This window comes from Cherax quadricarinatus, chromosome 56 (assembly GCF_038502225.1).
Source record: "Cherax quadricarinatus isolate ZL_2023a chromosome 56, ASM3850222v1, whole genome shotgun sequence".
Classification (NCBI taxonomy): Eukaryota; Metazoa; Arthropoda; class Malacostraca; order Decapoda; family Parastacidae; genus Cherax; species Cherax quadricarinatus.
Window position 1 is genome coordinate 22,391,018 of NC_091347.1, and position 18,268 is coordinate 22,409,285.

An 18,268-nucleotide genomic window follows, 5' to 3' on the forward strand; every position below is an offset into this window, starting at 1 on the left:
AGGCAAGGTTATATACACACAGAGGTGTGTATCTCCCAGTGTATGTATCCTGAGAGGTCATTTTTATCCTTATTTTAGGGATTCAAGTATCCTGGATTGGTGTACAGGTGAACTGCAGCCTTAATAACCCTCGAGTAGTCTATAGTCTTTAAATTTAATAAATCAACCAAGTTTTTATTCTAAGGTAAGATAAGAGATAAGATTTAGTTCGGATTTTTAACCCCGGAGGGTTAGCCACCCAGGATAACCCAAGAAAGTCAGTGCGTCATCCAGGACTGTCTAACTTATTTCCATTGAGGTCCTTAATCTTGTCCCCAGGATGCGACCCACACCAGTCGACTAACACCCAGGTACCTATTTGTTGCTAGGTGAACAGGACAACAGGTGTAAGGAAACGTGTCGAAATGTTTCCATCCGCCGGGAATCGAACCCGGGCCCTCCGTGTGCGGAGCGGGAGCTTTAGCCACCAGGCCACCAATGGAAATAAGTAAAGAACCCAATGGAAATAAGTCACTCTGTCTGACTTTTTTGGGTTATCCTAGGTTCTCTACACATATGCTGCTATGTACGATAATTCTATGTAACTGTGTGTGTACCTGAATAAACTTACTTACACAGAGCCATCTAGACAACGTTTCACTCTGGAATAAGCTTTATCGAATGACATAAAGCTCATTCTGGACGAAACGTGGTTTAAAATTACAGTTTTGACCAGCATTACTACTCCTGACAGTCACTCGATAAGAAATCGAGACGATAAGTTAGCACTCAGACGAGCACATCTAATGGTGGACTTCTGCGCCGGTCTCGTTGGAGTGTGGATGTTTTGTTTTACCCCTGCCTTGAGCATCATTGTCGAATTTCCCAAGTTATTCTTCTACTGGGACGTTTGTTCTCATCATACAATGCCCAAGGCTGGGAAATTAATCTGCAGGACACGTGCAGGGTGACATGACATATATTAGATCCTTCTAGGTTAGCGAAAAGCCTGTTGTTGTTGACTCAAATAAATTAGTTTATTTAAGTCCAGGTACAAGTAAGTACAGCTATACAAATTTATGCGATTACAACTATCATACATGGTAATTATGTGGAAATTGCCTAGGATAACCCCCATAAAATCTGGCGAAGTGACTTATTTCCTTTGGAGTCCCTGTAATATCTTATTATTTAAATCTTAGCAAGGGGGTTCACTAGATTTAAGTGGAAACATTATTCTTGTTTCTCTTTCCTGAGGAAACTTTGTTTCCTTTATTATTTCCACCCATATGTGGGAAATATTTTTCCGGTTATCTAAGGTATGCTGCTATGCATGATAATTTGTGTAACTGTATTTATGTGTAACTATACCTGAATAAAACTTACTTGGGAGACAAGGCTCAGTAAAACTTAAACTTTGGTGACCCTTATCAAGAACGAAAACATCTTATGGTGGCGTCGTAGCCGGTAATTATCTCTTTATCTCCTTCTCATCTCTCTTATATATTTTCTATTCAAGGGAAAGAGCTACCTTTATGCTATTGAAGGGTTTTAGGTCCAAGGAATAGGAGTCTAACCTTTGGATCAACACCAATTACCTCCTGTTCCCCAGGCGCAGGAGGACCTCTTACTGGCTCAACATTTCCATCATTACCTGTTATTATGATAATGTTATCTTAACTCTCCCCATCTCTGGTTCCTGGTTATCACCCGTGGTATCAGTATCCTCCCCCTGGTATGTGCTATAGAATTTATGGGGCTGTGCCTGGTAATGTGACGCTAGTGAGAGTGTGGACTCTGGACGACTGATTTTTATGGTGGCAGAACAATGTTAGTGTAGAAGATACTATAATGTAATGCTATAATTGTGGTCCCGGTGGCTAATAATGTTTGATTTGTGTTCTGACTTTTAATGTTAATGTCATTAAGTTTGGACTAGTCAGTGGCCCCAATGGAAATATGTCACTTAGTCTGACTTTTGTTTTTGGGTTATCTTAGATAATCTACACATATACTAGTATGTATAATAATTTATATAACTGTATTTTTGTGTACCTTTACCTTAATAAACTTACTGTAGTTGTGTTCGGGCTGATTAATGTTTTTTTTTTATTAACACACTGGCCGATTCCCACCAAGGCAGGGTGGCCCGAAAAAGAAAAACTTTCACCATCATTCACTCCATCACTGTCTTGCCAGAAGGTTGCTTTACACTACAGTTTTTAAACAGCAACATTAACACCCCTCCTTCAGAGTGCAGGCACTGTACTTCCCATCTCCAGGACTCAAGTCGGATTATTAACCCCCCAAAGGTTTAGTAACCCTAAATAATAAAAAAAAAGTCAGACGATGCATCTTATTTCCATTAGGGTCTTTTTTAAAACCACAACAGTCGACTGACTTTCAGGTACTTATTTATTGCTAGGCAACAGGGTCAGTACCCCTCAAGGAAGGTTCCTTGATGTTGGTGAGGGGCTCTTGATTTAGGGAATTGGATCTGTGCTCCAGCTTCCCAAATTAAGCCTGAATACCTTCCAAAACCCCCTCCCCAGGCGCTGTATAATCCTCTGGGTTTAGCGCTTCCCCCTTGATTATAATAATAATAATAACAGGGTCAGTAGGTGATAGGAGACTAACATATGTCCCACCTTGCAGTTGAGGACTGTCTTATTTCCATTAGGATCCTTTAATCTTGTCCCTCAGGATGCAACCCACACCAGTTGACTAACACCCAGGTGCCTACTTACTGCTAGGTGAACAGGGACAGCAGGTTTATGGGAACGTGCCCAATGTTTCCACTCATTCTGTGATTGAACCATTGACACTCAGTGTGTGAGGCGAGTGCACTGCCAATGTTGAACTATAATTGTGTTCTGACTCGTCTTAACTTGATTGTGTCGTTAATGGTTTATATTATATTAATATGGCTTGTAGCTGTAGTATCATGTTTCGCTTACAGTTGAAGGACCAGAGTTCAAGCTTTAGCAAGTCAAGATGTACAGGCTGATCTTACACCTGTTGCAGTAAATAGTACCCTGGTATTAACCAGCTGTTGCAGTTCACATCCTGGGAAAGAGGACTGAAGAACTTCCATTGAAATAAATCATCTTCTGGATTTTGCTGTGTTTCCTGGATTACTAATTCAAGAGGGTTTTTAACTCAGGATAACCCAAGAAAACAAGAAATGTGGCTTATTCCCATTGGGGTCCTCCATTTTATGGCTTCCCCGAGAATGCGATCCACATCATACCACTATCTTCTAAGTGTGTACACTACGTACTTCTATGTAGGAGGGGCAGCATGTGTTTTGGAGATGTTTATATGTCCCACTTCATCCAGAGTTCTACCCTGGGTCCTTTGTTGTGAGCCAAGTGCACTACCAGTGAGAGCCTTGTAAATTGGCCAAACAACTGCAGTAGTTAGTGCAATTGAGTAGCGTATTTTCTAATTTGTATGTGTAGTGTTATTCACTAAAAGTCAAAAAGTTCTTTGTGATTTTCATTAGGTGTTAATGCTGATGTTTCTGGTCCATGCAATAGTAGGCAACCAAACAATGGCAAATACACTAAACATTTTAAGATATCTACTTCACTTTGAGTTTTTTTGTGTTTACCAGGTTTTCATTTGAGACTGAGCAGAGCACATGGAGCATGGCAACTCCTCCACAGCTATGTGATCTCAACGTAAAGGTTGAAACAGAGGACGCCAGTAAACCTCGTTGCCTGCTTGACATGACAGTGAGTAATCTTTAAGTAAATATTTTATTTTATTCCTATACTTTGGATATGTATTTCAGGTGCAGTATGTGATCAAATTAATTTCAAAGTTTAGTTATGCTTACCATAAAAATATAAACATCATTTGTTTTCTTAAGTTGCAATCTAATTTCCTTTGGTGAAAATCAAATTCACTTAATTACATAGCTTCAAGATTTAGCTTATTTTAGCACTGTACTTTTGTGACACTTCATTCCACTAGAGACAGCAGTGATGTAACATTTTCTTGTATCCATCTTAGCATTAATATATTTGCAGTCATGATTTTCTAAAATTTAAAGCAGTGTTGCAGGTAAAATCAAAGAAATTTGCGAGTAGTTTTCTTTATACCTGCTTCCCCTATACTTAAATAATGTAGCTTTTTATGCTGACTTTAAAAATACAGTACATAATGTACTCAAAGTATGTTTACTTATTCATAAATTTAATATATCAGTTGTGTCCCGTTGAGGTAGGGTGACAAAAAAACAAAAAGAGGAAGCTCCTTCAGCATCATTCATCTGCTGTCTTACCAGAAGAGTGCTGACATCACAGTTCATAACAACATAAACATGTAGTTCAGCATAAATATGCTGTATGTTGGTCATTCTGCAGTAGTGTCTTCCATTCTATAAAAGGCATAGAATACAACTTCCATTTACTGATCACTAGCACACTGTAACACTACATATGAAGGCCTGCAGCTAGAATTTATGAGTACTAAGTGAAGTACTAACAGTTTAATTATGCCTAACTAGCTACTTTTGTTCTGTCTAGGAATTAATAAATATTTGTGAAGGGATTCAGGAAAACCAGTTAGCCAGACTTGAGTCCTAGAGGTGGGAAGTAAATAAGTTTGTTTAGGTATAGGTATACACATAATTTTTGTTTTCTCAACAAGTCGGCCATCTCCCACCAAGGTAGGGTGACTCAAAAAGAAAGAAACTCCCCAAGAAGAAAATACTTTCATCAATATTCAACACTTTCACCTCACTCACACATAATCACTGCCTTTGGAGAGGTGCCCAGATACAACAGTTTAGAAACATATATAAAGATATAGAACATACCCCTCCAAACTGCCAATATCCCAAGCCCCTCCTTTAAAGTGCAGGCATTGTACATACTTCCCATTTCCAGTACTCAAGTCTGGCTATATAAAAATAACCGGTTTCCCTGAATCCCTTCACTAAATATTACCCTGCTCACGCTCCAACAGCTCGTCAGGTCCCAAAAACCATTCATTTCCATTCAATTCTATCTAACATGCTCACACATGCTTGCTGGAAGTCCAAGCCCCTCGCCCACAAAACCTCCTTTACCCCCTCCCTCCAACCTTTTCAAGGATGACCTCTACCCTGCCTTCCTTCCCCTACAGATTTATACACTCTCCAAGTCATTCTACTTTGATCCATTCGATCTGAATGACCAAACCACCTCAACAGTCCCTCTGAATAATACTTTTAGTAACTCCACACCTCCTCCTAATTTCCACACTTCGAATTCTCTGCATAATATTTACACCACACATTGCCCTTAGATAGGACATCTCCACTGCCTTCAGCTGCCTCCTTGCCACAGCATATGCAACCCAAGCTTCACACCCATATAAGAGTGTTGGTACCGCTATACTTTTGTACATTCCCTTCTTTGCCTCCATGGGAAACGTTTTTTTTTGTCTCCACAGATACCTCAACGCACCACACCTTTTTTTCTTCATCAGTTTTGTGATTAACCTCATCCTTCATAAATGCATCTGCTGACACATCAACTCCCAAATGTCTGAAAACATTGACTTCCATACTCCCTCTCTCCAATGTGATATCCAATTTTTCTTTATCTAAATCATTTGATACTCTTATCACCTTAATCTTATCAGTGTTCACTTTCAACTTTCTACCTTTACACATACATAAATACATTCACATAAATTATCCTACATAGCAGCATATGTGTAGATTACCTAGGATAACCCAAGAAAGTCAGACAAAGTTACTTATTTCCATTGGGGTTCTTGACCCCAGATATGTTGCAGTTTTTGAATTACTATAGTATCTGCACGCCTCTGGCAAGACAGTGATGAAGTGAATGATGATAAGTGTTTCTTCGTTTTCGAGTCACCCTACCTTGGTGGGAAATGACTGATGTGTTAAAAAAAAAAAATTGCTTTTCAGATAATGAAAGATCCTCAAGTCGGTGAACTAGAATTTGTAAGACTGGAGCTTATGCCAGAGGCACTGACTGCTGCCATTGACTCTCTGACTAAAGTACGTGCCCAGTTGGATTCCATTGCTAAAAAAACTCAATCTTGAAGTGCTCTGGGCATACCCAAGTGATTGTTTGAAATGATTTGAAAAATACTGTTCCTTAAAATATTTTATTGTAAATTATTCTGTTAAATAGTAGCACACTTGCAATGAAGGCAAATATTTTCAGGATTATTAATTTGAGAAAATTTAAGAAGTTACGATTATGATTATCTTTAATTTATTGATAATTAATTTCATGAAAATTAAATAAAGGATAAGTTTAGCAGTACAAGTCATGTAATTGTAATATTAAGTACTCATTCATTGATTTTGTGACTGATAATGCTGCTGAGCAGTGATTAGTGTATAGAGGAAAAGAAATCACTTTGCGGGGAAAAAAAAAGAAATAAGAAAATCAGAGCCATCAGGTTCTCCAGTAACAGAAATAGCAGAGTCCAGATAGTGAAGGGCTGCACAGGGATGGAGGTGGAGGAAAGTTTGTCAGAGAAAGTGGAGGGAGAAGATGGATTTTCTTTCCACCCCCAGCGAGAGAAGAGGAGCACAAGGCCTGAGCTCACACCACCCAAATTCTTCAGACACCAACGAAAAAGACAGCACCAAGATAACAAACGGAGGTGAGAATTTCATGGCCAAGTACAGCACATTAAGTAAATTACTTTAAAAAACATTTATCTTTATATATTCAAGTTAGTCTATGTACTGTAACATATAATGTTGTGATCCTCAGTTTTACATATAAAAAAAATTGCAAACGTAATTATTGACATGTAGTGGCATTAAGCAGTAAGTGTAATGTTGAACAGTAGAAACATGTAAATTAAATCATCGTTTGAAGACAGGAACAAGTATATGAGGAGTAAGATGTACACACTGGGGAAAGCACTGGAAACTCATAAACTCATGATATCTTTTGCAGTCGGGGCTTTCTTGCACAGGATGGCAACAAATTCCCTCTGCTTGACTTTATAGACCATATCCAGGCCCAGGTAGCAGTGGAAGAACATTTCAGTAAGCACTTCACCTTCAAAAAGATGTCAGAAATGGGAGGAAATGATGCTTGGAAACTTCCTGCAGCAGAAACTATGTATACACAGTCAACTTGGCAGGTAAGTACAGGTTGGCCATCATTAATTCGGCAATCGGTTATCCAGTTCTATCAGTAATCCAGCACTAATTTTGGCTAGCATAATTTCATATTTCATCATTATACTGACTCAAATCATTATTCTGACTCAAATTTCATCATTATATTGACTCAGAAATTGTTTAGATGGTTGTAAATCCATCAGCAAGCCAGTGGAGGAGAAAGCAGTGATGACAATGAGGAAGATGTAGCAAAAAGAGTCTCTATTGATAGATCAATTAAGTGTATTCTAACCTAACCACTCCATAATCCAGCAAACTCACTAATCCGGCACACTACAGGTCCCAGTGATGCCGGATTAGTGATGGCCGACCTTTATTTATTTGGTTAACATGCAGATGAGGAATTGAGAATTTCTTCCTTCATGCAGTACAAGACTTGTGTTTCAGAAGAGGTAGACCTGCTGTCACACTTTCCTGTCTTGGACAATATATGGGCCATTCAGCTTTAGTTGTTGAAGCTTAATCCTGTCTGCTAATCACCAGATATGCTTGGTAATTTCTTGACAACAGGTGCTTTATGACCCCTGTGGGTTTAGTGATCCCCATGAATGTAATGATATTATTATTCATAAGTTAAGGTCATTTTTATTGTCATTTCCAGCAATGAGGAATTGCTTAAATGATGACAAAGTTGCATATTTTCAGGAAAATATTGGTAAAAGATCACTGTATCATTAAATGTTGAATACAGTTTCAGGAAAAGATTCTATATCTTGCTCTCTTAATAGAGGGGAATTTTTAGAGGAAACAATAATTTGCAGATAGTCTGAATAAAGTTTATTTATAATTTGATTATATTGTACTTATCTTTCATAGACTAAAGCAGATGACTGAAAATTCTTATATTATTCACATTGTGTTTTTTGTAGTCATTTGTTTTTCCTAGGATGAAGAGCTCCAGGCTATGAAGGTAACACTAAATAAGACTAAGGAGCAGCTTAGTGACAAAGATATAGAAGTATGGCACTCGCACACCAATAACACCAACCCCACTCAGAAGGTTTCGTATGCCATCAGATGTCGTGCTCAGCCAGAAATGGTTACACAAGTATGTTGTATTTTCATCTGTTTAGTAGAGCCTTGTAGGTATTACTGTTTGAGAACAGGGTATGAAATCCAACTTTATATAGATGAGACATTTTGAAGGCCTCATAAATATTTATATATTTTATTTTTTGATACATTGGCTGTATCTCACTGAGGCAGGGTGATCTAAAAAGAAAAACGAAAGTTTTCTTTTTTAAATTTAGTAATAAATTTTCATATATAGTACTTTAATTATTAGATTGCTATTCTTGTCTATATTAAAATGCTTAAGAGAGAACAAAACAAAAACTTGATAGATTTATGCATTAAGATTGCATGTTTGTGTATGCCCTATGCATTAAGTTTGCATGTTTGTGTATGCCCATTCATGTGTGTGCCTATTTTTTTTTTTTTTTTTCCCAACAAGTCGGCTGTCTCCCACCGTGGCAGGGTGACCCAAAAAAGAAAGAAAATCCCCAAAAAGAAAATACTTTCATCATCATTCAACACTTTCACCACACTCGCACACTATCACTGTTTTTGCGTTTTTGCAGAGGTGCTCAGAATACAACAGTTTAGAAGCATATACATATAAAGATACACAACATATCCCTCCAAACTGCCAATATCCCAAACCCCTCCTTTAAAGTGCAGGCATTGTACTTCCCATTTCCAGGACTCAAGTCCGACTATATGAAAATAACCGGTTTCCCTGAATCCCTTCACTAAATATTACCATGCTCACACTCCAACAGATCGTCAGGTCCCAAGTACCATTCGTCTCCATTCACTCCTATCTAACACGCTCACGCACGCTTGCTGGAAGTCCAAGCCCCTCGCCCACAAAACCTCCTTTACCCCCTCTCTCCAACCCTTTCGAGGGCGACCCCTACCCCGCCTTCCTTCCCCTATAGATTTATATGCTTTCCATGTCATTCTACTTTGATCCATTCTCTCTAAATGACCAAACCACCTCAACAACCCCTCTTCTGCCCTCTGACTAATACTTTTATTAACTCCACACCTTTTCCTAATTTCCACACTCCGAATTTTCTGCATAATATTTACATCACACATTGCCCTTAGACAGGACATCTCCACTGCCTCCAACCGTCTCCTCGCTGCTGCATTTACCACCCAAGCTTCACACCCATATAAGAGTGTTGGTACTATTATACTTTCATTCATTCCCTTCTTTGCCTCCATAGATAATGTTTTTTGACTCCACATGTACCTCAATGCACCACTCGCCTTTTTTCCCTCATCAGTTCTATGATTAACCTCATCCTTCATAAATCCATCCGCCGACACGTCAACTCCCAAGTATCTGAAAACATTCACTTCTTCCATACTCCTCCTCCCCAATTTGATATCCAATTTTTCTTTATCTAAATCATTTGATACCCTCATCACCTTACTCTTTTCTATGTTCACTTTCAACTTTCTACCTTTACACACATTCCCAAACTCATCCACTAACCTTTGCAATTTTTCTTTAGAATCTCCCATAAGCACAGTATCATCAGCAAAAAGTAACTGTGTCAATTCCCATTTTGAATTTGATTCCCCATAATTTAATCCCACCCCTCTCCCTAACACCCTAGCACTTACTTCTTTTACAACCCCATCTATAAATATATTAAACAACCATGGTGACATTACACATCCCTGTCTAAGACCTACTTTTACTGGGAAGTAGTCTCCCTCTCTTCTACACACCCTAACCTGAGCCTCACTATCCTCATAAAAACTCTTTACAGCATTTAGTAACTTACCACCTATTCCATTTACTTGCAACATCTGCCACATTGCTCCTCTATCCACTCTATCATATGCCTTTTCTAAATCCATAAATGCAATAAAAACTTCCCTACCTTTATCTAAATACTGTTCACATATATGCTTCAATGTAAACACTTGATCTACACATCCCCTACCCACTTTGAAACCTCCTTGCTCATCCGCAATCCTACATTCTGTCTTACCTCTAATTCTTTCAGTTATAACCCTACCGTACACTTTTCCTGGTATACTCGGTAAACTTATTCCTCTATAATTTTTACAATCTCTCTTGTCCCCTTTTCCTTTATATAAAGGGACTATACATGCTCTCTGTCAATCCCTAGGTACCTTCCCCTCTTTCATACATTTATTAAACAAAAGTACCAACCACTCCAACACTATATCCTCCCCTGCTTTTAACATTTCTGTCATGATCCCGTCAGTTCCAGCTGCTTTACCCCCTTTCATTCTACGTAATGCCTCACGTACCTCCCCCACACTTACATTCTGCTCTTCTTCACTCCTAAAAGATGGTATACCTCCCTGACCAGTGCATGAAATTACCGCCTCCCTTTCTTCCTTAACATTTAAAAGTTCCTCAAAATATTCTCGCCATCTACCTAATACCTCCATCTCCCCATCTACTAACTCCCCTACTCTGTTTTTAACTGACAAATCCATACTTTCCCTAGGCTTTCTTAACTTGTGTGCCTATATTGCAGAAAATTATGTTAGTGTTATGAACATTAAACCAAGTAGATATTTTATAAAGGCCTTTAGTGCTCCTATATAGCAAGGACGTTATTTTTTCAGGCCTGGTTAAAGTTTTACGAGATAGTCAACAAATACCCAACCGTTCCAGTGGATGTAGAGACTAAGGAATCAGAGAATAGTTTTGATGCAGGAGATCAAGGCCAGAGTGCCCACTCAGACGAAGGTAGCACACACTTCAACTCTGTGCACTTGTGTGAGGCACCAGGGGCATTTATCTTGGCACTCAATCACTACTTAGCACTAAATAGATCAACCCTCAAGGTATGTGACATTGTGATTGAACTATTGTGAGGTTACTGTTGATGACAAACCAGAGATATCATAATGAATAGCTTACCTTATCCTATTCAGACAGTATAACTTAGTGTAGTCACTAGAGTGCAAATTTAGTTTGAATTTTTAATATCATATACTGTATAGAATATGTATGAACAGTTATACATAAACCATACTAAGGGTGGGGTTTGAACCCACTTTCAGAGAGTCTCAAAACTCCAGACCATCGTGTTAGCCGTCATGTTGACGGCTTTGAGGGGACTTGACCTAGAGTTCGTCACGGCCATGCTAGCAGGAGATTCGTCTATAAAAACTTGCATTTGTGGTTACCGTGGTGCCTATGCTAACCTTCCTATGGTGTAGAAATATACCTAGTTGAATGAATCTTATTGAAGCTAGCTGGCCCAGTGGCTAACGCGACAGTCTGGACTTTTGAGACTTTCTGACCGCGGGTTCAAACCCCACCCTTAGTATGGTTTGTTTGCAATCGTGTCGTTAGGATTTTGTGAGTTATACATAAAATTATCAAGAAATCATTTCTTACAGTAAACTCCAAGTAAGGATCTGTCAACTTGCTTGTCACTACACACAGTAGAGTAATTATGGTAGTGTACATAAAACTGTTAAGGTAAATGCAACCAATGTTAGATTAAAAATAACAACTTCCAGTTTTTGCTCTTATTCTCATTTAAGACACAATTAGTCCACCCTGTCTTGAATAAACCACTGTAACTTGTATTCTTAGTATTGTATTGGGATATTTCCCAGCTGGTTGAGCCAATTTTTTGCTTAATAGGACTGATAGGTTAGCTTTAACTTCTTTATTGACACAACATCTATGTTCCTGAAGGTGAGAGAAGTGTAGAGGAGAGAATTTAAGGAAATCTTACATTAATATTTAGGGAATTTTGAGCCAGGTGAAAATTGTTTTGGGAGAGACCTTAATACTAAGTGAGAGATGCTGTTGTGGAAGGTTAGCAGGAATGTCTTTAAAAATGGAGACTGGTCTTTAGAAGATATATTATTTTAAAACATGAAGATCCTTATTTTTAGTAAGGTTATTAAATTATGTGGACTTTTTCCTTTACCTTTTTCAGTGGCAATGGTTGGGCAACACACTGAATCCATATTATGAAGGTACACCACTAGACCAGTGCATAACTGAGGATCGCTTCATCTATCTCACATTAAAGAAATGGTCATTTGGCAGAGACAACACTGGAGATATTATGGTATGGGATAACTTGTGCAGTATTGTGAAGGACGCACAGTGTCTTGGACCAATCCATTTGGTGACTGCAGATGGGAGCTTTGATTGTCAGGCTAATCCATCTGAGCAGGAGAAGATGACTCATTCCTTACATTTGTGTGAGATTGTTGCAGCAATGCATTTATTGGCTCCTGGAGGATCATTGGTAGTTAAGAAATTTACTCTTTTTGAAAGTGACACAGTAGCACTTTTGTATTTGTTATGTTGTGTTTTTGAACATGTTCACCTGTATAAACCTGGGACTAGTAAGCAGGGCAACTCTGAGGTTTATGCCATTGCCTTAAATTATTGTGGCAAGGACAAATGTAGTGAACACCTAAATAAATTGTCCGAAGTTTATGGTCCAAATGTTCATCCAAAATCAATGTTTGCACTAGATGACATACCTAAGGAATTTATACATCAAATGAGAGTGTGTGCTGACATGTTTATGCAGCATCAGATCACTACAATAAAGCGTAACATAGCTTTATTTCCAAATATGCCAGAGAAGGACAAACAATATAATGAATTACTCAAAGTCAAAGCAACCACTTTGTTTTTTGAACGAAATTACTGTGTGCCAATACCAATGGATAAAACAATTACAGACGGTAATGTCAACAAATCTCGACACCTTTTAGAAAGTGACTGGAACAAAACTGGGAGTGCAATGCTTATGAGAAATAATTGTGTAAGGTCTAAACTGGAAATACTTCATCTGTTTTTAAATAGCTGTATAAACGATTACTCATGTGTAAGATCCGATAATGATTTAAAAGGAATTAGAACTGTACAAGCTTCTGCAAGTTTTGTATCACCACTCCTGGAGAAGATAGAGTTTGAAAAAATACGAGGAAAACCTTTTCATTTTATTGATTCTTCAAAATTTTGTTCAGTGAGAGTAATCAGGATATATGGGGAACTTCATCGTATCTGCCTGAAATCGAGTAGTAGTGGCATGATCAAATGTGATGAAAGCTTGTTGGACTCAGTCCTCTGTCAGCATCCTGGTTCCCAAGTGTTAAGGGGTGAGGTACTGACTGGTCCACATTCAGGTGTATTGGCACTGGAGCAAGCTTTAGTCTTGTTAGAGAAGGGAGAAGTTTGTGCAGGTGGGTCAGTAGTGTTGATTAATGCTCCTCTTCTCTCTAGGCTCCAGTATGGCTTGCTCTTCGTCTTAGCATCTGCATTCAAACAAGTGAAAATTTACACTAGCCCAGAAGTTGGGAAACAGTTGCCAGTACTTGTGCTGGAGGGCTTACAGTCATTAAGCCTAGGGGAGGCTGTAGTACATGCACTTCACCATGCTGGCTGGAGCCCTGATGGAGGGTCAGGAGGAGTGCAGGGCTTCCTACAAATAGTTACTTTACAAAGTCTCATGCAGTATGAGCCACTCCAAGCTATCTTTCATTATAACATTCATCATAGCATTCATCATGCCTTGGCTTTTTATAAGGTTGCAATGATGCATCTAAACCAGTGATTTTTGCTTTGAAAAACATCCAGAGTAAAAAGATACCAAATAATTGAGTTCTAGTATGTATATCTGGTATTTAGTTTCATGTGACATTAGTTTGCATAGTGCTTTTGTTTCTCTGGATATTTCTGGAGTTAAGTCACACTGAAAATAACTTGGGTTAAAAGCCACATTGGAAATCACATTGTGGTATACTGTGTAAGAGTTAACAGACAAGATTAAAGTAGTCCCAAATAACAGTGGTTATTTTTCTGAGAATGGTGCGTTACATGAAATTGTGTTATGCAGGCTAAAGAACATATGGGAAAAATAGTTATGTTCCTGACATTTGGGATAAAAAAGTTAAGTTTTAAAATTCTCGTAATTCTAAACAAATAAAAATGTTTTTCTAACTTTCTAGGTGGCTGTAATGAGGTGTATATACTATAATTAAAATATAGTACAGTACTTGTAGCTAAAAGGATATGTAAAAATTTCTTTTCCTTAAATTCTGGTTGCTGCTGGAGACTGATGATTTTTTAAAACACGTGAGGAAGGTTGGCTGAGGTGGATAGCTCCAGCTATGCAGAGAAGTTCCCAGCAGCAGCATTGTCAACAGATGCACTTTTCCCACTAAATTTAACATTAGGCACCCAACTGTGCACCTTAAACTGGCTCTATCAGCTGGAATTAAAACAAACACTTTTGTTCAGGCTTTCTTTTCTGCTTATACACTTCCATAATACAATAACGACTTTTTACCCTGATCATAAGGGTATTCAGGTGTTGCAAGCTGCTCCATGTACCATCCTCAGCTCAGCTTGTCTTTTATGTTTACATACCTATTCTCCCTATTTAGTTTGCTCAATTGTCTACCTAAGTTTTTCATCCTTAGCATTATATTGTTATAGGGAAGCACCCAGGAATGGGAGGTAATTATCATTACCTTCATGGGTAGTACTAAACCCATAGGGAGCAGACAGCTCTTCCAAAATAGAAGGTAATCAGGTTTGATTGGAACAAGAGAAAGGTAGTTCAAGTATCTCGGATCGAGAGCTGTTAAGCCTCAAGAAACCCCTTTTTTCATTGAAAAGTTTAGCATCACTCTTGTATTTAACCTATACTATAAGGTACAGCTGCCTTTTATATATTCAGGGGGCATTTTTTGCTCTAGTTTCTTTTCTTATTATCTCAGTTTTCTTGAATGCTTTTCAGTGTCTTGACTTTATAAATTTATATTTTGTTAATATTACATATTATATTAACTGTTTATAATTTTTTACACTATCTTTTATTTGGGCAGCCTTGGTCCTGGTGAGGGTTCTGAACCCAAGGATTTTAAGCTACTTTCCCTTTCTTTAGATCAAACTTGATACCTCCTCTACCTCAGGCACTGTCTGATACTCACAGGTTTAGTGTTAACATGTGAATGGTTATAGGGTATTTACAAATGTTAATATATTAACACTAATACTAAAGTGTATTGTAGTCATACCATGAATTTCTATTTGCAGTTGGGTACCATATTTTATCCTTTAATGAACAACAGCATTTATGTAAGCACAGTAATCACTTTTTTTTTTTTTTTTTTTAATTTACAATACATATTTTTCATGATTAGTGTGTGTAAGGTGGCTTTTATCGCAAAAATGAACTATGCAAGAGATATTTCATACAGTCTACAATCTGTTTTTATGTAAATCAATGATAGAATATACTTACAAGTATGTAAGACACAATATGTGGTTTATATCATTTTCTTGAGATGATATTTTGTCCACCAGGGACTTATCAATTCTCATAGACCAGTAAACAGAGCATATACATACCTGTAAAGTGAAAAGGCTTGAGGTGAAGATAGACTTGGGTGGGTGATGTCACCTGTTGTAATGTGACAGAGCCAATGGGAGTTACTGAATGCTTAAATATTAGGTTGTACAATACACAAATAACCCACACATAGACGAGAGGAGCTTAGGACGATGTTTCGGTCCAATTTGGACCATTTACAAAGTCACACTGGGTTATTTATGTATCGTTCCAGTCATGGTATTGTGCCTTTTTTTTTATTAGGTTGTGCAAGTAGTGCCTCCTTGCATATACCAGTAGTACATTTATCAAAAACTAGGGACACAGTTTAGCTACCTTCATAAATTTACATTACGCACAGTTTCGAGGGTTAAATTAATATCAACACTGAAAGTTTCATGCATTTATTTTATAAATTAACATCATGAAGATAATACGTATATTAATTTTTTTTTCTACTTCTGTACCAGGTCAATGACAGGAAAAAGTACCAATAGTTAATGATATGAATATATACAGGTTTATATTTATGTATAAAATAAAAATTTTGCAACTAAATTTAATATTTTTGAATAGAAAAACATAACTGTGCTATCTAAATTCTCCTTTAAGAGACCACATTCCTTTTCCAGTCACTTCCCTGTGGAAATCACAAATTTGTGTTAAGAGAGCCTTGAAGAATGAGGTCTGTTCAGGAGGTAAACGATCTTGAAATCTGCCAACAAGTTCTTGAGTTGAGGCTTTACCATCAACTTCAGCTTGGAATGCTACAAAATTACGTATGTCGGTTAAAAGGTCAATGTTATTTTGTATCTCTGGATCCATGCTTTCAGTAGTGACTGTAGCTGTTGAAGGGTAATCAGGATCATAATCACTGTCTTCATCACAGTCCATAGAAATGCCTTTATTTCTCTCACGCATACGAGACAGCAGCTGTGAAGAATTTAGCAAGCCACTTGATCCCTCGGTATTATATTTACGTTTACCAAAGGAAGTGGTGAGTTCTTTACTACTGTGTGCATCCGATGGACCATCATCATCATCATCTATACCTCCGTTGAACATTCGCTTTTTCTTATTCCTTTTACTGTCTTGCATTTCTTCCGTATCTTTGTCTGTAGTATTAGAAAATATTCTACTTTTCTTAATCCCAAATTTAGGTTTACTCTTAAGTGATTTTGAAGTGCCATCAGAAAGTCGAGGTTTGAAACATTGTGCCCGAGAAGCCCTCACAGCCTTCACTGCTTCCTTGGCAACTCGCTCTGCCTCCCCCTCTATAAGTAAGTAGTCAGGGTCACTGTTGCTTAAGATGGCATCATGACTTAGTGCTGTGTGAACTCCTGATTTCCGGAATAATTTTTCTAAAACATATTGATCCTGGGACATTGCACTTAGCTTTTCTGCCTCCTCTTCTTCCTCAGTTTTATGGTAGGTCCTTTTCTTTACCAGGTATTCTACACGTTCTCCTTCAAACTTTCTTCCTTTCTTTTTCAATTTTTCTTTTTCTCTATGTTTGTCTTTCTTTTTGTGCTTATTTCTATGCTTCTCAGGCACTTCTGAAAAGCTGCCACTGCTTTTAATGCCATTCTCAATTATTTTGTGTATTTTATTATTTTCTGAAGATGTATTTTTGGTCATGTCCATATCAAATTTCATAGATGTATTATTCAAGTCTTCATTATCCTTAACCTCACTAACCTGAGATAGATTTTCTATTATTGGTACTAATTCTTCAGTTATGGGCTCCTGCATATCTTGCATAACTATCTCTCTTGAGTCTTCCTTATTCACTTCTGTAACAGTCTCTCTTGTTTCATCAACACTATACCCATTTGTATCTTTCAGTAAACTTCCATTAATATCTTCAGCTTTTGCATTTTCCTCTACTTCTTTTTCACTTTTCTCTTTGGGTGAACATTTATCCCTGATTTTTTTACTTAGACTTCTAGCAAGTTCTCTCATTTGTTCTCTCTTATTAATGTTTCTAGAAGCACTTTCCTGCTCTTTGTTCTTTCCACTTGATCTTTCATCCAATTTAATTTTCTTGCTTTGATTCTCTACCTGAGTTTTGCCATGAGGTTTTCTTGAGAGTTCTCTCCCAGTTATGGCTTCCCCTTTATGTTGTCCTGCCAGTTTACTGCTACTACTGCTTCTAGACAACTGGGTTTTTGCATCACCTTTAGTCTTCTCCTTGGGTTCCACTTTGATTTCCGAGCCAGTGCCAGCAAATATGGCAGAAGATTCTGTTTTCTCCTTATCACCCTCGTTTAAAGAGAAAAGTTCGTAGAGATCATTTGTCTTGAAAAAGCGCTGCTGCTTTGGGTCCTTGAGAACACGGTTTGTCAGAAACTGTTTAAAAATTTGCCGGTGATAAATTTTCTCTTCAATTGTACCAGCTGTCAGTAATCTGCAAATGGGATATACATTACTGTAAATAAATGTAGCAATTTAAATAATTAGTAAGTAATTTTTCAAAGATAATCAATAACAGTATTTTCTTGCAACAAACTTGCAATCTGGAAAAAAGTTACTTGTAATAGTCTGTATTTTCTATATTTTAAACCATTCTACATTTGTATGCCAAAATTTACAGTATACCTGGAAACACTAGACTCCATCTTATATTTTAATTTAGTGTAACTAGGCAAATTTGAAACAAAATCCATACATGTTTTATACTCTGGCAGGATTATTTTTTTTTTTTTTTTAAACACACTGGCCGATTCCCACCAAGGCAGGGTGG

The 18,268-nt window shown here is 37.6% G+C and overlaps 2 protein-coding genes across 5 annotated transcripts in view; one reads left to right on the forward strand and one right to left on the reverse strand.

Annotated features, from left to right (window-relative positions):
• Positions 1–1,382: 1,382 nt before the first annotated feature.
• Positions 1,383–16,083, forward strand: aft (cap methyltransferase 2). Of its 4 annotated transcripts, XM_053794202.2 has the most exons (8): positions 1,383–1,446; positions 3,596–3,716; positions 5,909–6,001; positions 6,530–6,618; positions 6,921–7,110; positions 8,037–8,198; positions 10,772–10,993; positions 12,106–16,083. In XM_053794202.2, the coding sequence occupies exons 2-8, from the start codon at positions 3,630–3,632 to the stop codon at positions 13,741–13,743; spliced, it is 2,481 nt and encodes an 826-aa protein (XP_053650177.1). In that variant the 5' UTR covers positions 1,383–1,446; positions 3,596–3,629; the 3' UTR covers positions 13,744–16,083. The 4 variants fall into 4 exon arrangements, with proteins under 4 accessions (XP_053650177.1, XP_053650179.1, XP_069953293.1 ...); XM_053794204.2 differs by lacking the exon at positions 5,909–6,001; XM_070097192.1 differs by lacking the exons at positions 1,383–1,446; positions 5,909–6,001 and having other exon boundaries at positions 6,340–6,618.
• The window catches only part of LOC128700767 (DNA excision repair protein ERCC-6), a 28,495-nt gene continuing 25,729 nt past the window's right edge, over positions 15,503–18,268 (reverse strand). The window contains exon 14 of the mRNA XM_053794199.2: positions 15,503–17,932. Coding sequence (XP_053650174.2) covers positions 16,117–17,932 — 1,816 coding nt within the window. The 3' untranslated portion in view covers positions 15,503–16,116. The remainder of the gene's footprint in view (positions 17,933–18,268) is intronic.

Excerpts from the sequence above, each read along its gene's own strand:
- aft (XM_053794202.2), top strand. The coding sequence starts at position 3,630 with ATGGCAACTCCTCCACAGCTATGTGATCTCAACGTAAAGGTTGAAACA. Across the intron at positions 6,002-6,529 it reads CCATTGACTCTCTGACTAAA|CGAGAGAAGAGGAGCACAAG; the intron begins GTACGTGCCCAG and ends TTCCACCCCCAG. Across the intron at positions 7,111-8,036 it reads ATACACAGTCAACTTGGCAG|GATGAAGAGCTCCAGGCTAT; the intron begins GTAAGTACAGGT and ends TGTTTTTCCTAG.